General features: G+C 43.0%; 1 protein-coding gene across 3 annotated transcripts in view; it reads right to left on the bottom strand.

Annotated features, from left to right (window-relative positions):
- Positions 1-20286, bottom strand: part of GABRG3 (gamma-aminobutyric acid type A receptor subunit gamma3) — a 571515-nt gene that overhangs the window by 198465 nt on the left and 352764 nt on the right. For all 3 annotated transcript variants that reach the window (XM_055278462.2, XM_055278463.2, XM_055278464.2), the window contains 2 exons: positions 14998-15218; positions 13168-13250 (listed from right to left, as the gene is read on the bottom strand). In XM_055278462.2, the coding sequence (XP_055134437.1) occupies positions 13168-13250; positions 14998-15218 (304 nt within the window). The remainder of the gene's footprint in view (positions 1-13167; positions 13251-14997; positions 15219-20286) is intronic.

Here is a 20286-nt window from a genome sequence, read left to right as displayed (position 1 = left end):
AAATGCAAATGCTCTAAATATGCCAAATAAAAGACAGAGATTGTCACAGTAGATTAAAATCTTAAAAAACCCCAACTCCATGTTGTCTAAAGAAACTCATTTTAAACATAAAGACTCAGGCAGGTTAAAATGAAAGGGATGGAGAAATATATACCATGCTAACGCTAATCAAAAGTAAGTTAGAAAGCTATATTAATTTCAGACGAAGTGGACATCAGAACAAGGAAGTTTGTCAAGAATAGATAGTGGCCTTACGCAATAAAAGAGGTGTTAATTCTCCAAGAAGACAAAATAATCCTCATCGTGCATGTACCGAACAAAAGAATATTAAAAGACACGAGGTAAAACTAAAAGAATTGAAAGAGAAATATGTATATCCACTGTTATATTTAGAGACTTAAACACCCCTCCGAGTAACTACAAAAATCTACTCAGCTACCAAATGGCAGAGATGAGACTCAAATTTAAATGTTAAAAAAATGGTTTATCAACTATTAACTAACTGGCAATTAGTTATCAACTAATTGTTATTAGTTATCAACTAATTGTTTATCAACTATTAACTAACTGGCAATTTCCCAATTAGTTAATCAACCTACAATCAAAGAGAAGCATACTAATTTGTGGCTTGGTATGCTTGATGTTGGTATGCAAATTTCTTAATTTTACAGAATTTGATAAATGATCAAAAGAACTTTATTATAAAAATTACATATCCTTACAAAGGTTCTCAGTATTTAATTTAGCTAAATTGAGAGAACATTTCAGATACTAATTTCCATACAATATTAACTTTTCACTGCAACGAGACTTTAGTGAAACTTCTTTAGAAAGACAAGTCAACAGAATGAGCTCGCCTGCAAACTAAATAGCCAAAAAATATTTATATTGACCTTTACAACCTGCATCATGTCTACAGAGACAAAAATAAAAACAAGTCACCACCTCACAGTGCTAAGGTATTAAGATGATCAAGGAAATCCCTCCTCTAATCCAGGCCTGGGCCTTGGCCCCAGTATCTCTGATACCCCATATATGCTAATACAAGAAAGGGTGTGGGGTCAGAATAAGCCTAACTAGGGAGAAAATTCATGCTGCTCCTCACTCCCCAGACCCCTCAGAACAGATCACATTATTCGTAAGATGAGGACTGAGATGCTACCCTCGCTAGTTTCTCCGGAAATATAGCCTTCCACACGAGCTGAATGTCCTCCTTTTTATGCAAGCATCGTCCTCAAAGCCATAGTCTCTGCCTTGCTGGCATGGCTCCAACAACAAGGGGTGAAAATGCATAAACTTTTCTGATTTTTTTCCAGATCCTGGTCATCCAAAAAAAGGAAAGGTGCCTAGAAATATAGAAGGCAGTCCATCTGGCACATTTAAACATTACCCAAGTCCTCTGTTCATGCTCCCATAAAAAATAATAATTGGATTGTTTGGCTGTATTCCCAGATAATCACAATCAGTCTAGAATGTGACTCAACTGTGCCTTTTTTATTTTTTTATTTTGTTTCCTTTTCTTTGAGACATGGCTTTAGAATTTGTTGATGTACCGTGTTCCGAATAGGTAACAGCACACGTCCTCATTAATGAGCTAACCACCCACTTAGTTAAATTGCATTTCCCAAAATGAAGCATTACATGAGTTGCATCATCTTAAGCTATTAATGCAAATGATTTAGCTTAGACAGCCACCTACACATATAAATATCTATTAAGCACCTACTGTGATCGAAACATTCAGTAGCCCACAGGAGACATGCTCCCTAACTTCCAAAATCAACAAGGCCAAACTTTTTTGAAAATATTGATTGAGTGCATGGAAATAGCAACTTATAATCAAAATACATTGACAGACTTTCTTCCTAGTTACAGTAAGGCTGCAGCAGCCCAGCAGGGGAAAATATTTCACTTCCAGATTTCTCATTTCTATCATTTCATGCTGTTAAATCGGCAACAAAGCACAGGTCTGTTTGAGACACACCTGGCTCATGACTGAGGCACTGCAGGGCCAGCCACAGGGACTTCTGCACGCCAAGACGGTCTCGCCCTGCTAGAGCTGCCACGTGGGAGGAGCCGTTGGCTCCCAGTCCCCCTTCCTCCCTCCCCTTTTTGTTTCTAACTGTGAATGGTCAGATGAGCCCGAGGCACTGAGCAGTACCATCCAGGAGCCACTGCGAAGGGCAGGGGAGCTTAAAGGAGAAAAATGTCAAGTTTTAGAGTAGACAGGTAGGGTCTTGGAGATAGTTTTGGTAGCAAGTCTGTTTTGAGAGGTAATTTACTGTATCTTGCTGTCACTTGCTGAGCGCATCCCCTTAGCACTGCCCAGGTGATCCTGGAACCAGCCCTGTACCTTGTGCTTTAAGCTCTGAGCAGAATGGGCAACAACGTGAAGCTTTTCAAGAGTCCAGACTGGGAGGCAGGAGCAGGTGAGGCGGGAGCAACACTCTGCGTCCAGCAGTCCCCTGATCCAGGTAGAACTGGAGGAGTCAGGACCCAGGAGGCAGCCTCCCCGCCTTGGTTCACACTATGGATCAAAGACAAAGCACAGGGGAAAGGGGCTCCAAGAAATCCTACTGCAATTAAATAAGCTGTTTTCGAATAATGTCCACAATGCTCTGATGAAGAATGTTCCAACTTCTCCCCTTGAAAGAGGCATCCTTCCCGTCCCTTAGAAATGCCCTGAGAATCTGCGAACCCTTGCATTTCCACGTTTCTTTTCTCTGGAAGGCCTGTGGCAATGGAAGCAGCAGCGCTGTCCTGTCTGGCATGTGGGTCCATGTTTTTCACTCCTTTATTGAGAAGGCAGTGGCCAGAGTATGAATGGAGATGATAGAGAACGCTGTGGAAGGTGTGATGTGCTAGCAGCAGCCAGAGACACAGGCTGGGGTAGTAAAGAGAACCCTGCACTTGGACAACAAGAGCTGAGTTCACATGGTTGCTCAACCACACACTAGCTGTGTGACCCTGCACCAGCATTTGAATCCTTTCCCTAAGACTCGGTTTTTGCATCTGTAAAAGGAAATTGGTAGGTGGGGGGACCGGGGTCAGAATGTGCTTCCCTGAAGATCAGCAGGAAACACATGCACAGAAGAGGGATCCTCACTGTTCTCTGGCCACTGCTTGGCGCTGGGCCTGTGTCAGCCCAGTGGGAAAGCAGGACGTGGCCTTGGGACTGCGGTGACATGGCAGTGGCAGGACTCCGACATGCTCACACTGAGCTTCACTCGCTGGCATTTACTCCTCTTCCAAATTAATCACCCTGGGAGAATGGAACATTGTCTCTTAAAACTCAGAAAGCCAGGCAACATTCTCAGACAACTCTGACAGCTCTGCAACAGTAGCGACATTTTCCTAATAATTTTTCTGGCTCTAATATGGCTGCAGGCAACACAGTTGTCAGAGATAAACAGCACCACATATTTTTTAATCTTCATCCCAAGTGGCGAGCCAGGGCAGAGCATGCTGCAGCCGTGTACATCTCACACTCCATGGCCTGAGTGTCTTTTGGTTCTGACTGTCCTCCATCAATAACAACAATAATCGGGTAACAATAGCCGTGAGCCCCTTTCTGGCGTGTGATATATTGATCCCGAGAGCTGGCCATTCTGCTCTGCTCAAAGCCTTGCCCCCTGCGTGATAGGGACAGATGACCTCATCTCTTCCTGCTTGATGTTCCTCAGCTGGGAAGGGTGCTGAAAAAAACAGGGACTCCAAAGTCAAGGTAAGGATGAAACGGGATGATGGGCTGAATGTACCTACGGAAGTGTGCAGGCTCCATGTTCAAGCACTGAGCTCCTTGCAGGCCAGGTGCAGTCACTGGGCTGACTCAGGGCTTCCCTGACACTTGGCTTGGTTCAAGTTTGATTTTTAAAGTTTATAAAAGTTTTCTAAACTTTATTTGAGTGAATACATGCATCATAAACTATAACAAAAACACACAAAGAAGCTAGCAGTTAGCTCTTTTACTCTCTAACACCAATTAATGCTAACTCTTAAAACTTTGACTAGGGCAAAAAAGAAAAAACATAATTAAAAAGGCAAATAATATTTTTATCACAAAAAAGTACCCTACCATTAAATGTCTTCTCCTACACCATTGCACTAGTAAAATTAATTCTGGAAAGCCACATATAAAAACAAAACAAAACAAAAATCCGGAACTAGATAATACATACTCGGGAGAGTTGCTGACCTGGCTAACTCTTCAGTAGTTTGAAGACGCTTTCAGGCCTCTGAAGTCTGTTTATTTCTCGGCACAGTGTTCCAGCCATCTTGCCCTTCTTTCCCTCCAAAACACACCCCAAAACAAAAGCATGCATCATCGAGTGTCTGTTCTTAAAAAACAGCTTTCAAAAAGCAAATACTGCACAAAAGTACATAACAGAACCGTGAAAGATGTAGCATAGGACTTTTCTCTTCTTAGCAAAGTAGTCCTTGCTTTACATGGTTTCTTTCGTATACTCTCCAGGGTTTGTCTGCCCCATGAGTAAGACAGCACTTTCGGATTACATTGCATGAAAAATAGAAAATGTCTGACTAGTATAAAGGAAGGAGGTGATAACCATGTGATTAGAATTACAATTGCTGCTGAAGCTTTGGTTCCATTTTTATTGGCTTCAGTTTTTCCTTTATGGAAGATGTAAGAAACATGAAGGTTTTCTGACCTTGTTATTTTTGCAAAATTTGCCTTTGATAGAGCAAACGTCTCAATAATGCCAAGAACTCTCAGTGGCTCCTTCGAGTTGTTTGTACTATGGAGAGGAGAGTATGGATTATACCCCTGGTTGCATTTTTAACTCAACAGAGAGCTTGGTGTTTGCAATCTTTGCACAGATATATGTACATTGTTGGGTAGATTATTTAAAATGGAGAAGTAAGAAACCCAGTATGAAAGGCTGATGGCTTAGTGAGGGTTTGGCTATTTTCTCTGCCCTTGAAAACCTTGCCTGTGTAGAGTGTGTCTACTACAACTGCGCTTTCTTTCCCCTGGGAATTCCAGAGGCCACAGAGAAACTGTGCAATTACCCCTCACACCCGCTCCTGCCCATGTAGTCACAGCATTCCCATAGTTGTACGCTTTCTGGGCTAACTCAAGTGGGAATCTATAACACCTTCACCTAGAGTCCCTTCCATCATCGTATAACTTGCTGTCATTCCCACCTTGCAGATAGGGAAAGGGAGGTTTAGAGGGGTTTAGAGAGATGAAGAAGGTTCCCTGACACAAGAAGAGAGGCTAGCTGCTGTGTGATGGAACCTGAGAGATGCTGAAAGTCACCCTCACTGTTCGCCTCCCCAGCCTTCCTGCCCCAGTGCCTCCTCCCTCCATCAACTCTGGGATGTTTGAGAAAGGGGCACAATGCCTCCAGGTTCACTTTTAAAAGTCATGCAGGTCACCTAAATGGAGTGAGAAGGCCATGACCTTCAAAGTGAGAAGTCCTCTTCTTATTCTCAGAAGCTAGCATCTCTTATCAATGCTGTGATCACGTTCTCAACCTCTCTGAACAAATTACGTCACTAAAGCTGGAATAAAATAACCCACTTCAAGACTGGGCAAAAGGAACCAGTGCAATCCTGTGCACCTGTATAGTGGTTTGCCCTCTGTAGTGAGTTTCCACCAAAGTAAGGAGGTCAGTTATTGAGGGATGATACTAAAGCCCTGTTACTTCACTGTCATCTTAGCAGGAATGCACAGCCAACCTGACTGACTGCATCCAGCAGCCTCCCATTCCACAAGGTGTGCAAGTCTACAGGAATGGGGAGCAAGGACAGGCAGGGGTGGGAGAAGGCAAGGGGTGGAGCATATGAAACAGGCAAAGCAGGAGATGATAAACATCCACCTCACCTGTGGCAGAGGCCTGCCTAGCATGGTCCTTGATGGGAAGCCTGGTTCCCAGGGCAACAGCTTGATTCTTACTCACAGGTCCAGGATGCTGGACATGCCACAGAGCTCTCTCTAGCTGATTCCAGAGTTTGTGGATTTAAGAGGATGCGTGAGCATTTAGGACCTTGACGTCTACATGTCTGGTAGGCTCCTCCCTCACCTGGGAAGGTGGACTTCCTTTTGGATGTCCACACCCTTACCTATGTGTGAGAGGACACGGGGCCTCTGTGGACACCTTGCAGAAGCTGCCATTTAGAGATTAACTCCTCCAACTAGGAGACAGGACTTTCCTAGTTGGAGTCTCCTAAAGGAGCAGTATGTTCCTTTCCTGCCACAGCAAAAGACATGGGGGAAGGCCCCACCTGTTGGAATGCCCCACCTGGCAGTGGGCCGCCTCATTAGTGCACTTAGACAGCAGGCAGAAGACAAGGAGATTTTGACCTGGCTTATTTTAATACACACACCAGATACAAAGCATTTGGATGAGTAAAGAGTGGTTGATTCTCTCCCAAGGTCACATCAACAAGAGTTTAGAATGAAATACAGTTTGCTGTACTCTATATGCTCTGCAAACAGGAAGAAAGGAGGTATTAGTGCAAAAATATACATTTGCTGGTTTGTTTGCACCTCTGCACGGCCAGTCAATATTGCAAAGCCTGATAGCAACACAGATAAATGCAGTTGTCCTGTCAGTTCAGGCACCTTACTGTCTGGAGGGAACAAAGCTGACCACAAAATGCACATGGTGTCTCCCTGGGGGCACTGAGCACCTAACTAGGAGCATGGTCCCCCTGCGATGCATGGAGAATCTTTCCCCAAGTCAACACTCCGCACAGACCTGTGGCCTGGAAGGATGCGAGTGCCATGAACCAGCATCTGAATCAAACTTAATAGCAATGAACTTAACCTCAGGACCAAAGAACCACCACATCAGAGGACTTGATCATCTTAAATCGGTTTCCATTGCCCTTTGGTTTTCTGGCATCTCCTCATAGCAAGTATGTTTAAAAAGAAAGACGGAAAGGATGCCTGGGGTGGGGGGCATCATTGCAGGCAGAAGGAGCAACCAAAGGTCTTTCCAGCACATTTCTGGTTAACAGCACGTCCACGAGAAGTATGTTGATGGATAACTTTTAGGGTACCAGTATCAAAAGCAGCAGGTGATGCGGACATGTGTTTCCATTTCCTGAGGCAGACAGGGCTTGTTTTCAGACTGGCCCCACTCAAGTGCAGCCTGAACTGCTGACCCCACGTTCCCGACCAGCTCTGGCACATGAATTAATAGCAGAATCTCCCCCAAGGAGGAGCCGAACAGTAACAAACAATGACTAGTATTTCTTAGCTTTAAGACTCCCCTCGCTCCATATTTAGTGCTGAATTATTTATTAATAACAGTCCTAGTTGATTCAGAGGCAGCATTGCGCTTGAAGGTATTTTTCTCCCCTTCTCTAGCCTGCGTTCCATTAGTGAATGTATAGGAAGGGGTTTAGAGAAGCATGGGTGGTTTGGAACTTTTTGAATCACAAGGCTTATTTGTGTGTGAGAGATTTAGTTTATGCACATACAAATACACACATATTTGCATAGATTTTATGGCTTTTTTTAGGTTAGTCAAGACATCTCATAGTTGGATTTCAAATCTGGAACTGAGAGACTAGAGAGTGCAGAGCATGTATAAAGAAAGATGCTGGAAATAAACAGGGAGAAAAAATGGGAAAAGAGGAATGAAGAACATGACTGATACTAAACAAAACCTAGGGTTTTGAAGATGTGCATCTTGTGTGAAGACCTCTGCGTGGGTCTCAGACTGTGCTTTCCAGCAGCATGGTGGCCTTGAGTGGCAAAAGGCTACTGAGCTGTGAAATGTGGCTACTCTACACTGAAGTGTGCTGTCATAAAACACACACTGGTGTCTACGACTTAGCATAAAAATATCTCAGGCTATTTTATTAAAATAGCTCATTGATAATTTTTCATATTGATTGCATAGCAAAATGATAATATTCTGTATAGACTGTATTGAATAAAATGTAGTAAAATTAACTCCACCTGTTCCTTTTTGCTTTTTATAATGAGACTCCTAGAAAATCTAAAATTGTATCGGTGGCTTGCATTGTATTTCGATCAGACAGCTATGATTTAAGAAATATCATAAAAGGTACAAGAAGTGTTCATCTGAAAACGAAGACATTTAGAACTAAGCAGACCACGATGCTACTCAGGGAATAAGAGGGAAGTGTCTGCAAGTTTGAAAGAGAAGCAGAACAGAGGAAAACCAATACAGATCACCTTGTAGAGTATTGTCATTTTAATAATATTTAGTATTTCAGTTCAAGAACACAAGATGCTTTTCTACTTATTTAGGTCTTCTTTCATTTTTTAAATAACAGAAGACAGTTAACAACCCCACCTTAGCTCTCACTTCCTGCTTATTTTGAGAATGTTATATAAATGGGATCCCACATATGTGACCTTTGGAGACTGGCATTCTTCACTCAGCTTCGAATGCTGTTGCAGACCAAGTTGTTGCATATATGAGTGATTTGTTCATTTTCTTGCTGAGTAGTCATCCATTTTAAGGATGTACAAACAGTTTGTTTAACCATTAACCACTGAAGAACATGAGGGCTGTTTCTGGTTTGAGGCTATGAGAATAGTGCTACTATGAATATGTATAGACAGATTTTTGTGTCAACGTAACTATTCATTTCCCTAAGATAAATGCCCAAGCTTGCAATCACTAGGTCATATGGTAAGTACAGTTTTAGTTTAATAAGACACTTCTGTACTATTTTCTACAGTGACTGTGTCATTCTACATTCCCACCAGCAGTGTATCCAGGTTTTCCACATCCTTGCCAGGGTTTGATGTTCCCACTATTTTTTTTATTTTAGCCATTCTAATAGGTATGTAGTGATAGCTCACTGTGGTTTTAATTTACATTTACTATTAATAATCGCTGATGACATTGAACATCTTTTCACATGCAGATTTTCCATGTAAATATCACCTTTGGTCAAATGACTATGGCTTCTACCAATTTCTTTCTTTTTTTTTTTTTTTTAGACTGAGTTTTGCTTTTGTTTCCCAGGCTGGAGTGCAATGACACGATCTTGGCTCACTGCAAACTCTGCCTCCCAGGTTCAAGCAATTCTCCTGCCTCAGCCTTCCGAGTAGCTGAGATTACAGGCATGCACCACCACACCTGGCTAATTTTTTTTTTTTTTTTTTTTTTTTTTTTTTTTTTGGTAGAGATGGGGTTTCACCATGTTGTTCAGGCTTGTCTCGAACTGCTGACCTCAGGTGATCCACCCGCCTCGGCCTCCCAAAGTGCGGGGATTACAGACGTGAGCTACCGCACCCGGCCTGTCTTTTACCCATTTCTAACTGGATTGTTTTGTTGTTGTTCAGTTTTTAGTATGCATTTTAAAAATGTGATTTAAAAATCCATAATGTAAAATGTATCACTTTAACACCATTTTCAGTGTACAACTCAGTCGTAGTAAGTACATTCCCAATGGTGGGCAGCAATCACCACTCTATTTCCAGAACCTGCAGGTCCTCCCACACAGAAGCTCTGTGCTCCCCTTGTTCTCTCCTCCCCACATTCCCTGGTCCCCTGCACTCTGCTTTCTCTCTCTATGAATCTGCCTGTTCTAGATACCTCATGGAGGTGCAGGCATAGAGTACTCCTCCCTTTTTTGTTGGCCTCATTCAATTTAAATGATGTTTCCAATGGCATAGCATGCATCCGAACATCCCTGGTATGGCATGTATTAAAACATCCTTAGTCATTAGGGAAATGCAAATCAAAATCATAATGAGCTACAATTTCTCATCCACTAGGATGGCTGTTATCAATAAAAAGGGAAAAGATAGTAAGTGTTGGTGAGGATGTGAAGAGACTAAGATCTTTGTGCATTGCTGGTGAAAATGTAAAGTGGTGCAGCTGCTATGAAAAACAGGTTGTCATTTCCTCAGAGAATTAAATATAGAATTATTATATAGTCCAGCAATTCCACTTCTAGGAATATACCCATAAGAACTGAAAGCTGGGACTCAAGCAAGGTCTTGTCTACCAATGGGTATAGCAGTCACAATAGTCAAAAGGGGTCTTGTCTACCAATGGGTATAGCAGTCACAACAGTCAAAAGGGGTCTTGTCTACCAATGGGTATAGCAGTCACAACAGTCAAAAGGTGAAAGCAAGCCAAGTGCCCATCAGAATATGAACAAACAAATGATGGTATTGCATATAATACTGTTCAGTCATAAAAAGAAATTATTTAAGAGTTATTTATATATCACAGATTCAAGCCTTATCAGATTTCTGGTTTGCAAGTGTTTTCTCCGAGCCTAATTTGCCTTTTCAACCTCATGACAAGCTTTTGGTAGACCAAAAGTTTTCACTTTTGACAAGGTCCCATTTATCACTTTTTTTCGGGGGTGGCGGATCATGCTTTCAGTGTCGAGTATAAACACTCTTTGTTAGCCTTAGTTCATGAATATTTTTTCCTATGTATTTTTTCTAATATATTGTGTTTTTATGTTGATTTTAGGGCCTCAATTCATTTGGAATTAACTATCGTATAAGTTCAAGCTAATTTTTTTGCCCATAGATATCCAACTGAACTTCAGAAATCATTTACTTGTTGTTTGATAGAGTAATGATATATGCTACTTGCATACTTCTCATAACATAGCATTTTAAAGATAAGGTTCAAGACATGCTAACAGCAGCAGTGCCATGCATTAGTGTGACCAGTGTCCCAGGATTTAACATTGCACAATAAAGGGTCAACAGTGGGGCACTAATTATTTTACTGTTGAAAGTTTAATTAAAGGAATGGCATCTCAACTTTGGGATTTTAATCTAGTACAAGGAGTACAAATTCTGGATCATATAGTAGCAATATGTCTACTTCTGTAAGAGATGACCCAGCTGTCTTCCAAAGGGGCTGTGGCACTGTGCATCCCCCCAGCGATGAGTGAGAGTTCCTGTTGCCCCACATCCTCACCGCATTCAAGGTTACCAGTGTTTCAGATTTTTGCCATTCCAATAGGTATATAACCGTGTACATCCAGTTTTGCTCTTATAAGATCTTTCATACTGTTGCTGAACATGAATTTGATCCCGCCACTCCCTGATTTTCAGATATGATAACTTTTCTTTGCTCATGCATTGAAAGTGCCACTTTCTGACACTATATATAAGACTGTCTAGCCCCTGGCTCCTACATTCACTCTGACCACCCATCACTACCACAACACACCAGAAATAGGGAAATAGATGTGGTTGGTCACACAAACCATTTTTACTACTATGTCAGATTTCTTGCTAGTACTTTATGCTCATTGCCAACTAATTCCAGAAAGGCATTCACTTTCACATATTTCCCTGGGTACTATGTGTGAATTGTCTTTAAGAATTTAAATTATTTTATTTCTATAAAAATCTTTTTAAAACAATTTATACAAGCACTTTTCTTTCTGGCAGTATTGTGTAAGTCCATGTGCACATAATCCCCTCCTGGAACTGAGCACTTAAAAGGCTCTGTGAATGATTTAAACACATTTTTACAGTATGACAGAACGAGGGAAGCTATTACAGAAAGAAATAAGGTTTCCAGTGAGAACGCGTGCATGGTGTGCAGAGCTCTGCTGGTCTCTGCGGATCTGTACCTGGGTCTCCACGGGCCCCACACATGCGAGGAGCAGAAGCAAAAGTAAAATAAGCGATGAACATATTTTACATTTGAAGGTTCAGGGAAAAACCTATAACGTTCAATGAAGAAAGCCACAAAAACTTCTATATGAGATTTCATCAGATTTGTTTGTCATGTTCCATATGCAATTTTATTTATTTATTTATTTATTTATTTATTTATTTATTTATTTTATTTATTTATTTATTTTGAGACAGAGTCTCGCTCTGTCACCCAGGCTGGAGTGCAGTGGTGTGATCTCAACTCACCGCAACCTCTGCTTCCCGGGTTCAAGCAATTCTCCTGCTTCAGCCTCCCGAGTAGCTGGGACTACAGGCGCCTGCCACCATGCCTGGCTAATTTTTTGTATTTTTAGTAGAGACAGGGTTTCACCGTGTTAGCCAGGATGATCTTGATCTCCTGACCTCGTGATCCACCCACCTTGGCCTCCCAAAGTGCTGGGATTACAGGTGTGAGCCACCACGCCCGGCCCCATATGCAATTTTAAAGAAAGCCAATACAATAAATTGAATTCTTATGATTCATACATAAGTACTTGTGATTAATTCATTTAAAATGTCCCATTGTAAATTCATTCACCAAATATCTTTCCATTTTGATTTTAACTTAAAAATTGTATAAATAGATTTGATATTTGATATTCCTTTTATATGTACTCTTATACTAAGCAGTTGATGTTGTCTTTAAGAACTTGTAAAGGATTACTTGTTAACTGTGATATCTACCATAAGTAAAATGTTGGAAGATAAAATACTATGAAAAATTAAATCATCTTACAATGGTTCAATGAGACAAATATTAGTAAAAGTAAAGAAAAATTTGTATCTTTCTACTTGGTAGACAAATCACCTTGCTTTAAGAAAATGTTAAATCAGCTGGGCACAGTGGCTCACATCTGTAGTCCCAGCACTTTGGGAGGCCGAAGTGGGTGGATCACCTGAGGTCAGGAGTTTGAGATTAGCCTGACCAACATGGTGAAACCCTGTATCTACTAAAAATACAAAAATTAGCTGGGTGTGGTAGCACGTGCCTATAGTCCCAGCTATCAGGAGGCTGAGGCAGGAGAATCACTTGAATCCCAGGAGGCAGAGGTTGCAGTCAGCTAAGACTGTGCTACTGCACTCCAGCCTGGGTGACAAGAGCAAAACTCAGTCTAAATAAATAAATAAATAAATAAATAAATAAATATTAAAAATAAATTAAAAAAAGATAATGTTAAATCTAAAATATTACATAGGAATTTTGTATACTTCCAAATAGTATGCACAGCTCATTAGCATAAGGGTCTTTGGTAAATCAATGGTTCATCAGTTTCTGAATCCTTCCATGTCAATGGTCAAGTTGCTCACAGCCTTATCGAGATCACCTATTTTGTAACATGGCTCCTATGTGACAAGGTCTAGAGTGAAAATGCCCAGGTGGTCAATACTGAAACCATCATCAGTTTTCTCTGTGTGTGCAGGGACACTGATCAATCGCATGACTGTTTGACAGAAGCAGCACCAGGCTAGGCATCCCTCACACAGCATGCACACCCCAGGCCGGCACTGGTACTCACAGCTGGAGAAAATCAGCGGGCAGGAGTGCTCGTCCATGGGGAAGTTGTGCAGCTGCAGCTGGCACTCGGCATTGATGGTGAGCCTGCAAAAAAGCCAAGTGTCAGTCTAGCTCAGCACACAGCACAGGGCAAGGCCGGCGGCCATTATGGCACCCCATGTGGGGATGGAGAGGGCTGTTTCGTCACCCAGGGCAGCACGTGCGGCTCACTCTTGGCCCGGGAACCATTCACGGTGAGACTGTGCTGTGTTGCTTTCATGTTGGGTTATTCTGTTTTGCTTTTAACTATCAGTGGCACAGAGAATTCCAGTTAGTAAAATTCCAACCGTGTCTAGAAATACACGCCAAGTCAGAGAGGAGACAAAACCAACTGTTGTTTTATAAGTTGCTGTTTTCAATCTGTTTGAATTAAATCCTTCCTCCATTTGGAAACTGGTGTGTTTATCTAAACAGCTATTATGCCAAATTAATGCATGCATCGGGGGGATTTCCTGGACAACTGCCCCCTATTTCACTAGGCAGGTGGTGGCTCTGCCAAATGGGGGCCCTGCATCCTCCCAGGGCATCAGCCCCATACTGCAGTGTCTACACGGGGTCCCAGAACTGGCCGGGTCTTCGCCCTGGCTTGCCGAGGCTCCATGTCATGTCAGAGTCTCCGGTGTATGGCTTCACAACTGATGAGGAGACAACTTCTGCAAACTCCAGCTCTCAACGTTTTTCAACAGCACAGTTCCCAGCTGTGGCTTTTTTTTTTTTTTTTTTTTTGCTGTAATTGTTCTCTCCCTGGCAAAATGAGGATTTCCCTGAAACTTTAACGCTCTCTCACCGTCTGCTTATTTTAATGTCCATCTGTGCCTGTGTGTGTGCTGTGGACATTTATTTAATGTGAGGAATCAGATTTCTCCTTGTGGGAATTCTCAGTATGCACACAGCTTTCATTCTCAGGATGGATGAGCTAAGCCAGCAGGGATGGGTAAGGAGAGTAAAGTGACAGGGGTCAAGCCCTGAGGCAGAAAGAGCAGAGCAGGGAGATGTAGCCACAGAGCTGGTGCAAGAAGGAGCCCTGTGCCCCAGGGCAGTGAGAGCGAACCCGTTAGAGCAAAGCCTAGATGCACCCCGGGCTTCTGAGCCATCAGGAAGAAGGGAGTGCAGTGCCCTCTGGAGCAGCACCACCCGCTCAGAGGACACTGCTGGAGGGACTGTCCAGTCCCTGTGCTGGGCGAGCAGACAGGAGTGCAGAGGGCCCATCATTGCTAGTGCTGTGTTGCTGTGTGTTCAGTTAGACTCTGACCATCCTGGCGGAGAGACCTGGGAGAGACAGGCTCCCAGTGGTGACTGTGGGTGAGTCAGTTCCCTTCTTGGAAGCTCAGTTTCCCTTACCTCTCTGGGTTTTGTCAAAGACTTCCCTGACTCCAGGAGGACACACTCCAGGGGAGCTGCCACTTCCCTTAGGGATGTGCTGGGAAAGGGGCTGACTCTGCCCCTCTTCCTTGTGGTCTCACATTTACTCTAATTACATTTGTTGATTAGTGCACCAAGACATCTGTATTTTTCTAGGGGAGAGGACCCATGGTGTAAATCTATTAGGAGAAACTTTCACAGCCTACTTCCAGCAGAAATGGATTCTGAAGATATGAGCTTATATTCTCCGTGGATCATCAGTATGCCTTTATTTTTACATATGAGGGCAAACTTTCTCAGGATGCTGTAGTATGTCACAAGTGAAAGAGAATAGACTTAGAGATGAAAATAGGGTCTCATTCCTACAATGATTCAAATTAAAGATCCCATTTTAAACCAGAAGTAATCAAAGGTTGACGCAGCATCTTACCTCAAAGTGTAAAGGATTTTCCCGTCATTCCAAATCCGGAGGAGCTGATTGGGTGTAGTGATCCAGTGAGCCTCTGCGGTTTTAGAATTGCGGAAGATGGTGTCTGGGATCCAGATTAACCCCACCATGTTGCTGTTCAGAGTAAGAATTTTCATTGTGCTGTTGAATCGAAGGCGACTATCTGTCCAGGTCTGAGCAAAAAATATGTCAATTTGGTATTCCTGAAACAGAGCAGAAGGAGAGACAAGGCAGTTCTATTAATAAATGTTCTGTATAATTTGTTCTCTTTGTCAAATGTTCTGTGTTCTCTCCATGTTGACATCCTCACCTCCGCAATTCTCTTTCTGATAGAGACTGGTTCAACATGGCAAGCCCTCAGTGAATGATGACCAATATTATTTGTCAACAGTATAGTAACCTTATGTGACATACTATAAATCTTAAGTTCCAATAAATATATGAAGTGTGAAGAGGGGCTAAGAGAGACAGTAGAATCTATTTCAGGGTGTGGAGGCAAACCCTAGGCTCACAAGTCCAAGCCTTGACAGGTAGCAGGACCTACTGGAGCCTCTGTTCTCTGATCTATAGAATGGGGAACATAATAGTGTCTGCCTCCTCAAGGTGTTACGAAGATAAAAGAAAGTGATTAAATGAGCACCCTTAGTGCCTGGCAGAGAGCAAGTGATCCATTCATATTCGTTCATATAATAATTATGACTATTTGTACTTGAGTCTTCTCAAACAACGAAAAGCAAAACAAAAAGAAAAGTAAGAAATAAAATACAACAAAGAACTGTAGAGAGGACGGCCACCCAAGCCAAATGCTGACTCCAAGAGCAGGCTGAAGAGGTACAAATTACAGAGGCAAAGGCCCAGGGTTGAAGTCACTGCAGTATTCACGGTGCCCCGTAAGACTTTGCTGCAGCCATCAAATGGTTAGGATAGGACTGATTCTATCCTAGGGGCACTCTAGGAGACCCAAAGAAGTCCCTGTAGACTGGGCTGCCTCAGAGGCCACTCCCCTCATCACAGTTTAAAGAATTATTTTAGGTTCATGGTAAGAAGGATGTTGAGGCTGATTTTAAGGGATTTTTATATCTTTCATAATTTTTGTTATGTATTAGATATTATAAATGTGTTACTTTTGCAGAGTCTGAATTTTGTGATTCTCAACAAATCCCATATTTACCCTTTCCATTGAGTTTCCCATGAAAGAATCTTTCTGTGATAGGTAATTCAATTTCAGATTTATAATTCAACTGGTCTTTCATTAACTAATGCATTCATTCATCATTTCTTTGCTTCACTGAGTATGCCAGGCTTTTCAAAGCAAGGAAGACCCAACACTGTGCCAACAAGAAACCCCCTCCCTCCTAGAGCTTATATTCTATCCAGGGAAGACAGGGCTTAAATAAATATGCTGGTGGTCATTTACACCACACACAAAAATAAGGCTGGTGTATTACTAAGGATTCAAGTAGGGGAAACAAAAGGTATCCAGGCATCCAGCATAGGAGGAGTTATGGAACAGGCAATGTCAGTCTTGCATAAGCATTTGCGTAGTTGGGGGAGCAAACGGCAGGAAAGCAGCAGCTGGGAGCAGGTTCTCAGGGAGCTTTTCCAGAAGCCTCTCGAGGCTCAGCAGCCATGGCAGGTCACGTGTGGCATCTCAGCAACCAGATGGACCCTCCCAGGTCCATGTGTCTGTTTGAATGTGCCCTTGGGGATGAATGGCCTCAGCCTCATTCCTGCCTTCCGAAACATGGCATGCCTCTCACTGACAGACTCTGAACCCAGAGCCACACAGTGAAGGTGTGTGTGTAAGTGTGTGTGTGAGTGTGTGCACGTGTGTGCTTCTGTCATATAACCTAGCACGTGCTGACTGATACAAAAATGGGGTTCAAAGAGTGGTGAAATGAAACGAAAGCAGGTAGCATTGATGCTTAGGGCTCAGGAATGTGGGACTGGAGGCCAGACGCCTGGTGTCATGCATGGGTGAAACCTCTAATGGGACGGAATCTGTCTAAGGAGCGGGTAGCTCTCTGGGCAGAGGTTGGAAAAGGAATGGTAATTAGCATGTGTTGACTGCTATTCTCTGTGCTTGGTAAGTTATCACAGGAAGGAAATTATCTCCAAAAGAACCCGGTGGTTTGAAAGCTGTTATAAAGAGGAAAGAAAGACAAGGCACACTTGGGGTCTGGCGAGGCTGGGAGAGGCAAGGGCCTCTTGTCCTCATCTCTACAGCAGAACATCAAGAACAACTTGCAGTGCCAAAGTCCATTGAAACAACGTGGCAGAAATAATCACACCCATTGCTAAAGCCTCTAAATGGATTAGGCTGCCACCCAGTAACGTCTTTAATTATGCAAATATGGCTCAAGGGAAAGAAACTAAGGTGTGGCCCTTCCACTGAAGGCTGTAGGGCCCAGATACCTATACTTTAGAGAGAAAGGCTCAGAGTAAAGCCGGGGAGAGGGAGAGGTAATGGCCTGCAGAAGCAAAGATGCACAGCAGCTCTTGGTATTGCACAGAGAAAGAACTCTGAATGCGGCTGTGCACATGTGAAGCTGGCCTCAGGTAGAAAGTTGGCTCGGTTTTAAGGAAGTTCTGCCAAAGGAACCACAAGTCAGGAAGAAAAATGACTACTTGAGATTGAATGGTACCGTTGCCTGCCTGTCTTTCATGGGCAAACAGCAGCCTCTGCTTGGACCCCAAAGGAGGTGTATTATCCAATGCCCACTTTACCATGGCAAAAATGGTTAATGGACAAAGAATACATTCCCAGACAATGGAGGCAAGAGTCAGAGGGAAAAGATACCTCAGGAGCCCCACCCTAGGGAAAGAATTAGAGCTGAATCTAAGAAAAACCTTACCTCCGGGAACCCAGCCCATCAGGATCTGCCCAGTGGGGACTTAGGCTGGCCCTTTTCCACCTACGTACATAAACTGCACGTGTGGAGCAGGAGGGAGGTCAGATAGGTCTTCTTCTTAGTTTACAGGCTAGTGGATCAAAGAAAACCACATCCAGACTTGATGTCTCTACCAGGACAGGTATACACATATATACATAACCTTGACCTTGGGCCAGGACAAGGTTGACCTTTTGAGTTGCCTCCCTTGAAGATGGGAGAAGCATATTTTTCTCTGATGAGAAAGACAGAAGCTAATATTCAGTGGCTAGATACAGATCATGATAGTCATTGGTGCTGTTTGCCAAATACCGCAGCTTCCCTGATTGCAGGCATGTGATAGAACTGTTGTTCCCCGTTTGGGGCTGGGTGTGGCCACATCACTCATGATAAAGTGAAACACAAGCAGAGTGGTGCGTGTCACTCCTCGGAGGGCCCTGGAAGAGCCCATGTGGGACCTGCTCACCCATTCAGGCCCTGAGAGACTGTGTGGAGCAGAGCTCTGCTGACTCACATGAACCACATGCCCTGGGTGAGAAGCATCCAGAGCAGTTTGTCAGAGGAGTCCATCCAGACTGATAGAGTGGGGAAGGAGGGAAAGGGTGCTGGGGTGTGCAGGTGCTAGGGACATGGGAAGGCCATACAGAAGCCAAGATCTCAGTGAGGTATAGTGTGAGCCAGGCATATAGATGGTGGAGCAGCAAGTTCAAAGGCATCCCTGCAGAACAGACTGTGAGCTGACAGCTGCCTTCCCTCCATCCTGGCAGGATTTGGGCTTAACGATGATTTCTGACTAAAATGTGTAATAGGCTGTATTTGCACAGAGAACACACTCAATACTTTAACTAAAATTCAGTATGTGAGAATGGTCAGGGAGGCATATATGGGCATTTTTAAGTTTTACTCCATTCTTTCTTTGAACACTGGTTTACTGGATCGAGGAATGAGACGAGAAGGATGAAAATGTCCTCCAAAGCATATCCGAGGCCCGCCAATGCGATCAAAAATGTCAAATTAACTAATATTCTCTACAAAAGCCCCATCTGAATTTTGGAAAGAATCTGAAATTGTTCAAAGCTTTTTGTTTGTTTAACCTAACAGAGAAATTGAAGCTCAGGAAACTTGAAGAATTTTACCAACATTACTCAATATGTCAAAAATATTTTGAATTACAGGACCCTCCACTAACAATTTCTGAATGAGCCTTTTTATTCTATACACAAGGTAAGGCAAAGAGTGACTGGCAAACAGGGCCCTCTTGTTCGCCCTTTTTCTCCTTATCTTCTCTCTCCATCCCCACTAAGGAGCAGTTTGTGCCCCTTCCCCATAAAGCACTTTAAGATGCAGTATGAGATTGGGAGAACACAGAGCTGGATGGAAGGAGTGTTCTAGCATCCCTCCCAGGAGGCACAGGCACATTCTGTGCCAGGCGCCTGGATTCCTGACACAGAGACAGTGACCACCCTTCCTTCCAAGGATAAACTGAGGCCTAAGACATCGAGTAACTTTCATCCAGTCACACAACTAAGTACCAATTATTCTAAACTGCAGCCCAAATCTACTTCCCTGGATGCGACTGAGAGGGGCCACAGCAGCGGAGTCTGGGTGTTAGACTCGGGGCGTGTGGAAGAACCCCAGGGCAGAAGTGTCCTCCACATTTACACTGTTCATAAACTGTGTGACATCATTTACCTTCCTTAGTCTCAGTCTCCTCATAGGTACAATGCAAGTGTCAGATTGGATTAAATGTAATGACCCTTCTGACTCTTAAAATTTTACATTTCCATATCTCTGCCTAGAGTTAGCCTTTCCCTCTTGAAACTAATTTTCCACTTTTTTCTCATTTCTCTATCTTACTTTTGCAAGAAGAACATGATGGGATGACTTCTTCCTATGTCCCATCTTCCATTATTGGAAGGACTTTCATAGGTCTGAATTCTGCACGAAGTATTCGAGAACCATCCATGAGGTGGAGGCTTGCAGAGCAAGGCAGGAATCCCCACCCCCGTCCCACACAAGATCATACTCTTTCCCTGTAGTAGAGGGGAGCGTCCTACAGTGTTCCGGGTGCAAGCTCTTCTTCGTTCTGAAATCTTGCCATGAACTCCACTTTAAGACAGAGTAAGGCTGTGCATGGTGTGGATGTTTTATTGTGTCTACATTTGACTAAATGTTGAAGAAACACTTCCCACCCACAGAGAAATATTTTTATTTCTCTCATAAACTTACTTTGTAATGGCATTAATCATCCTTCCTTTTTGCAAAGAAAAAAAAATTCTTACAATGTCTATCTGAAAATAAAGATCCTATATAATTCCTTAATGCTATGAAATTAATGTGTCTGAAATACTAACAGATGAAACTTGTGCAGACCCTCCAA

Source organism: Symphalangus syndactylus, chromosome 5 (assembly GCF_028878055.3).
Source record: "Symphalangus syndactylus isolate Jambi chromosome 5, NHGRI_mSymSyn1-v2.1_pri, whole genome shotgun sequence".
Taxonomy (NCBI): Eukaryota; Metazoa; Chordata; class Mammalia; order Primates; family Hylobatidae; genus Symphalangus; species Symphalangus syndactylus.
The sequence above is the reverse complement of the archived record's forward strand: the minus strand, read 5'-3'. Positions and strand labels throughout refer to the sequence as shown.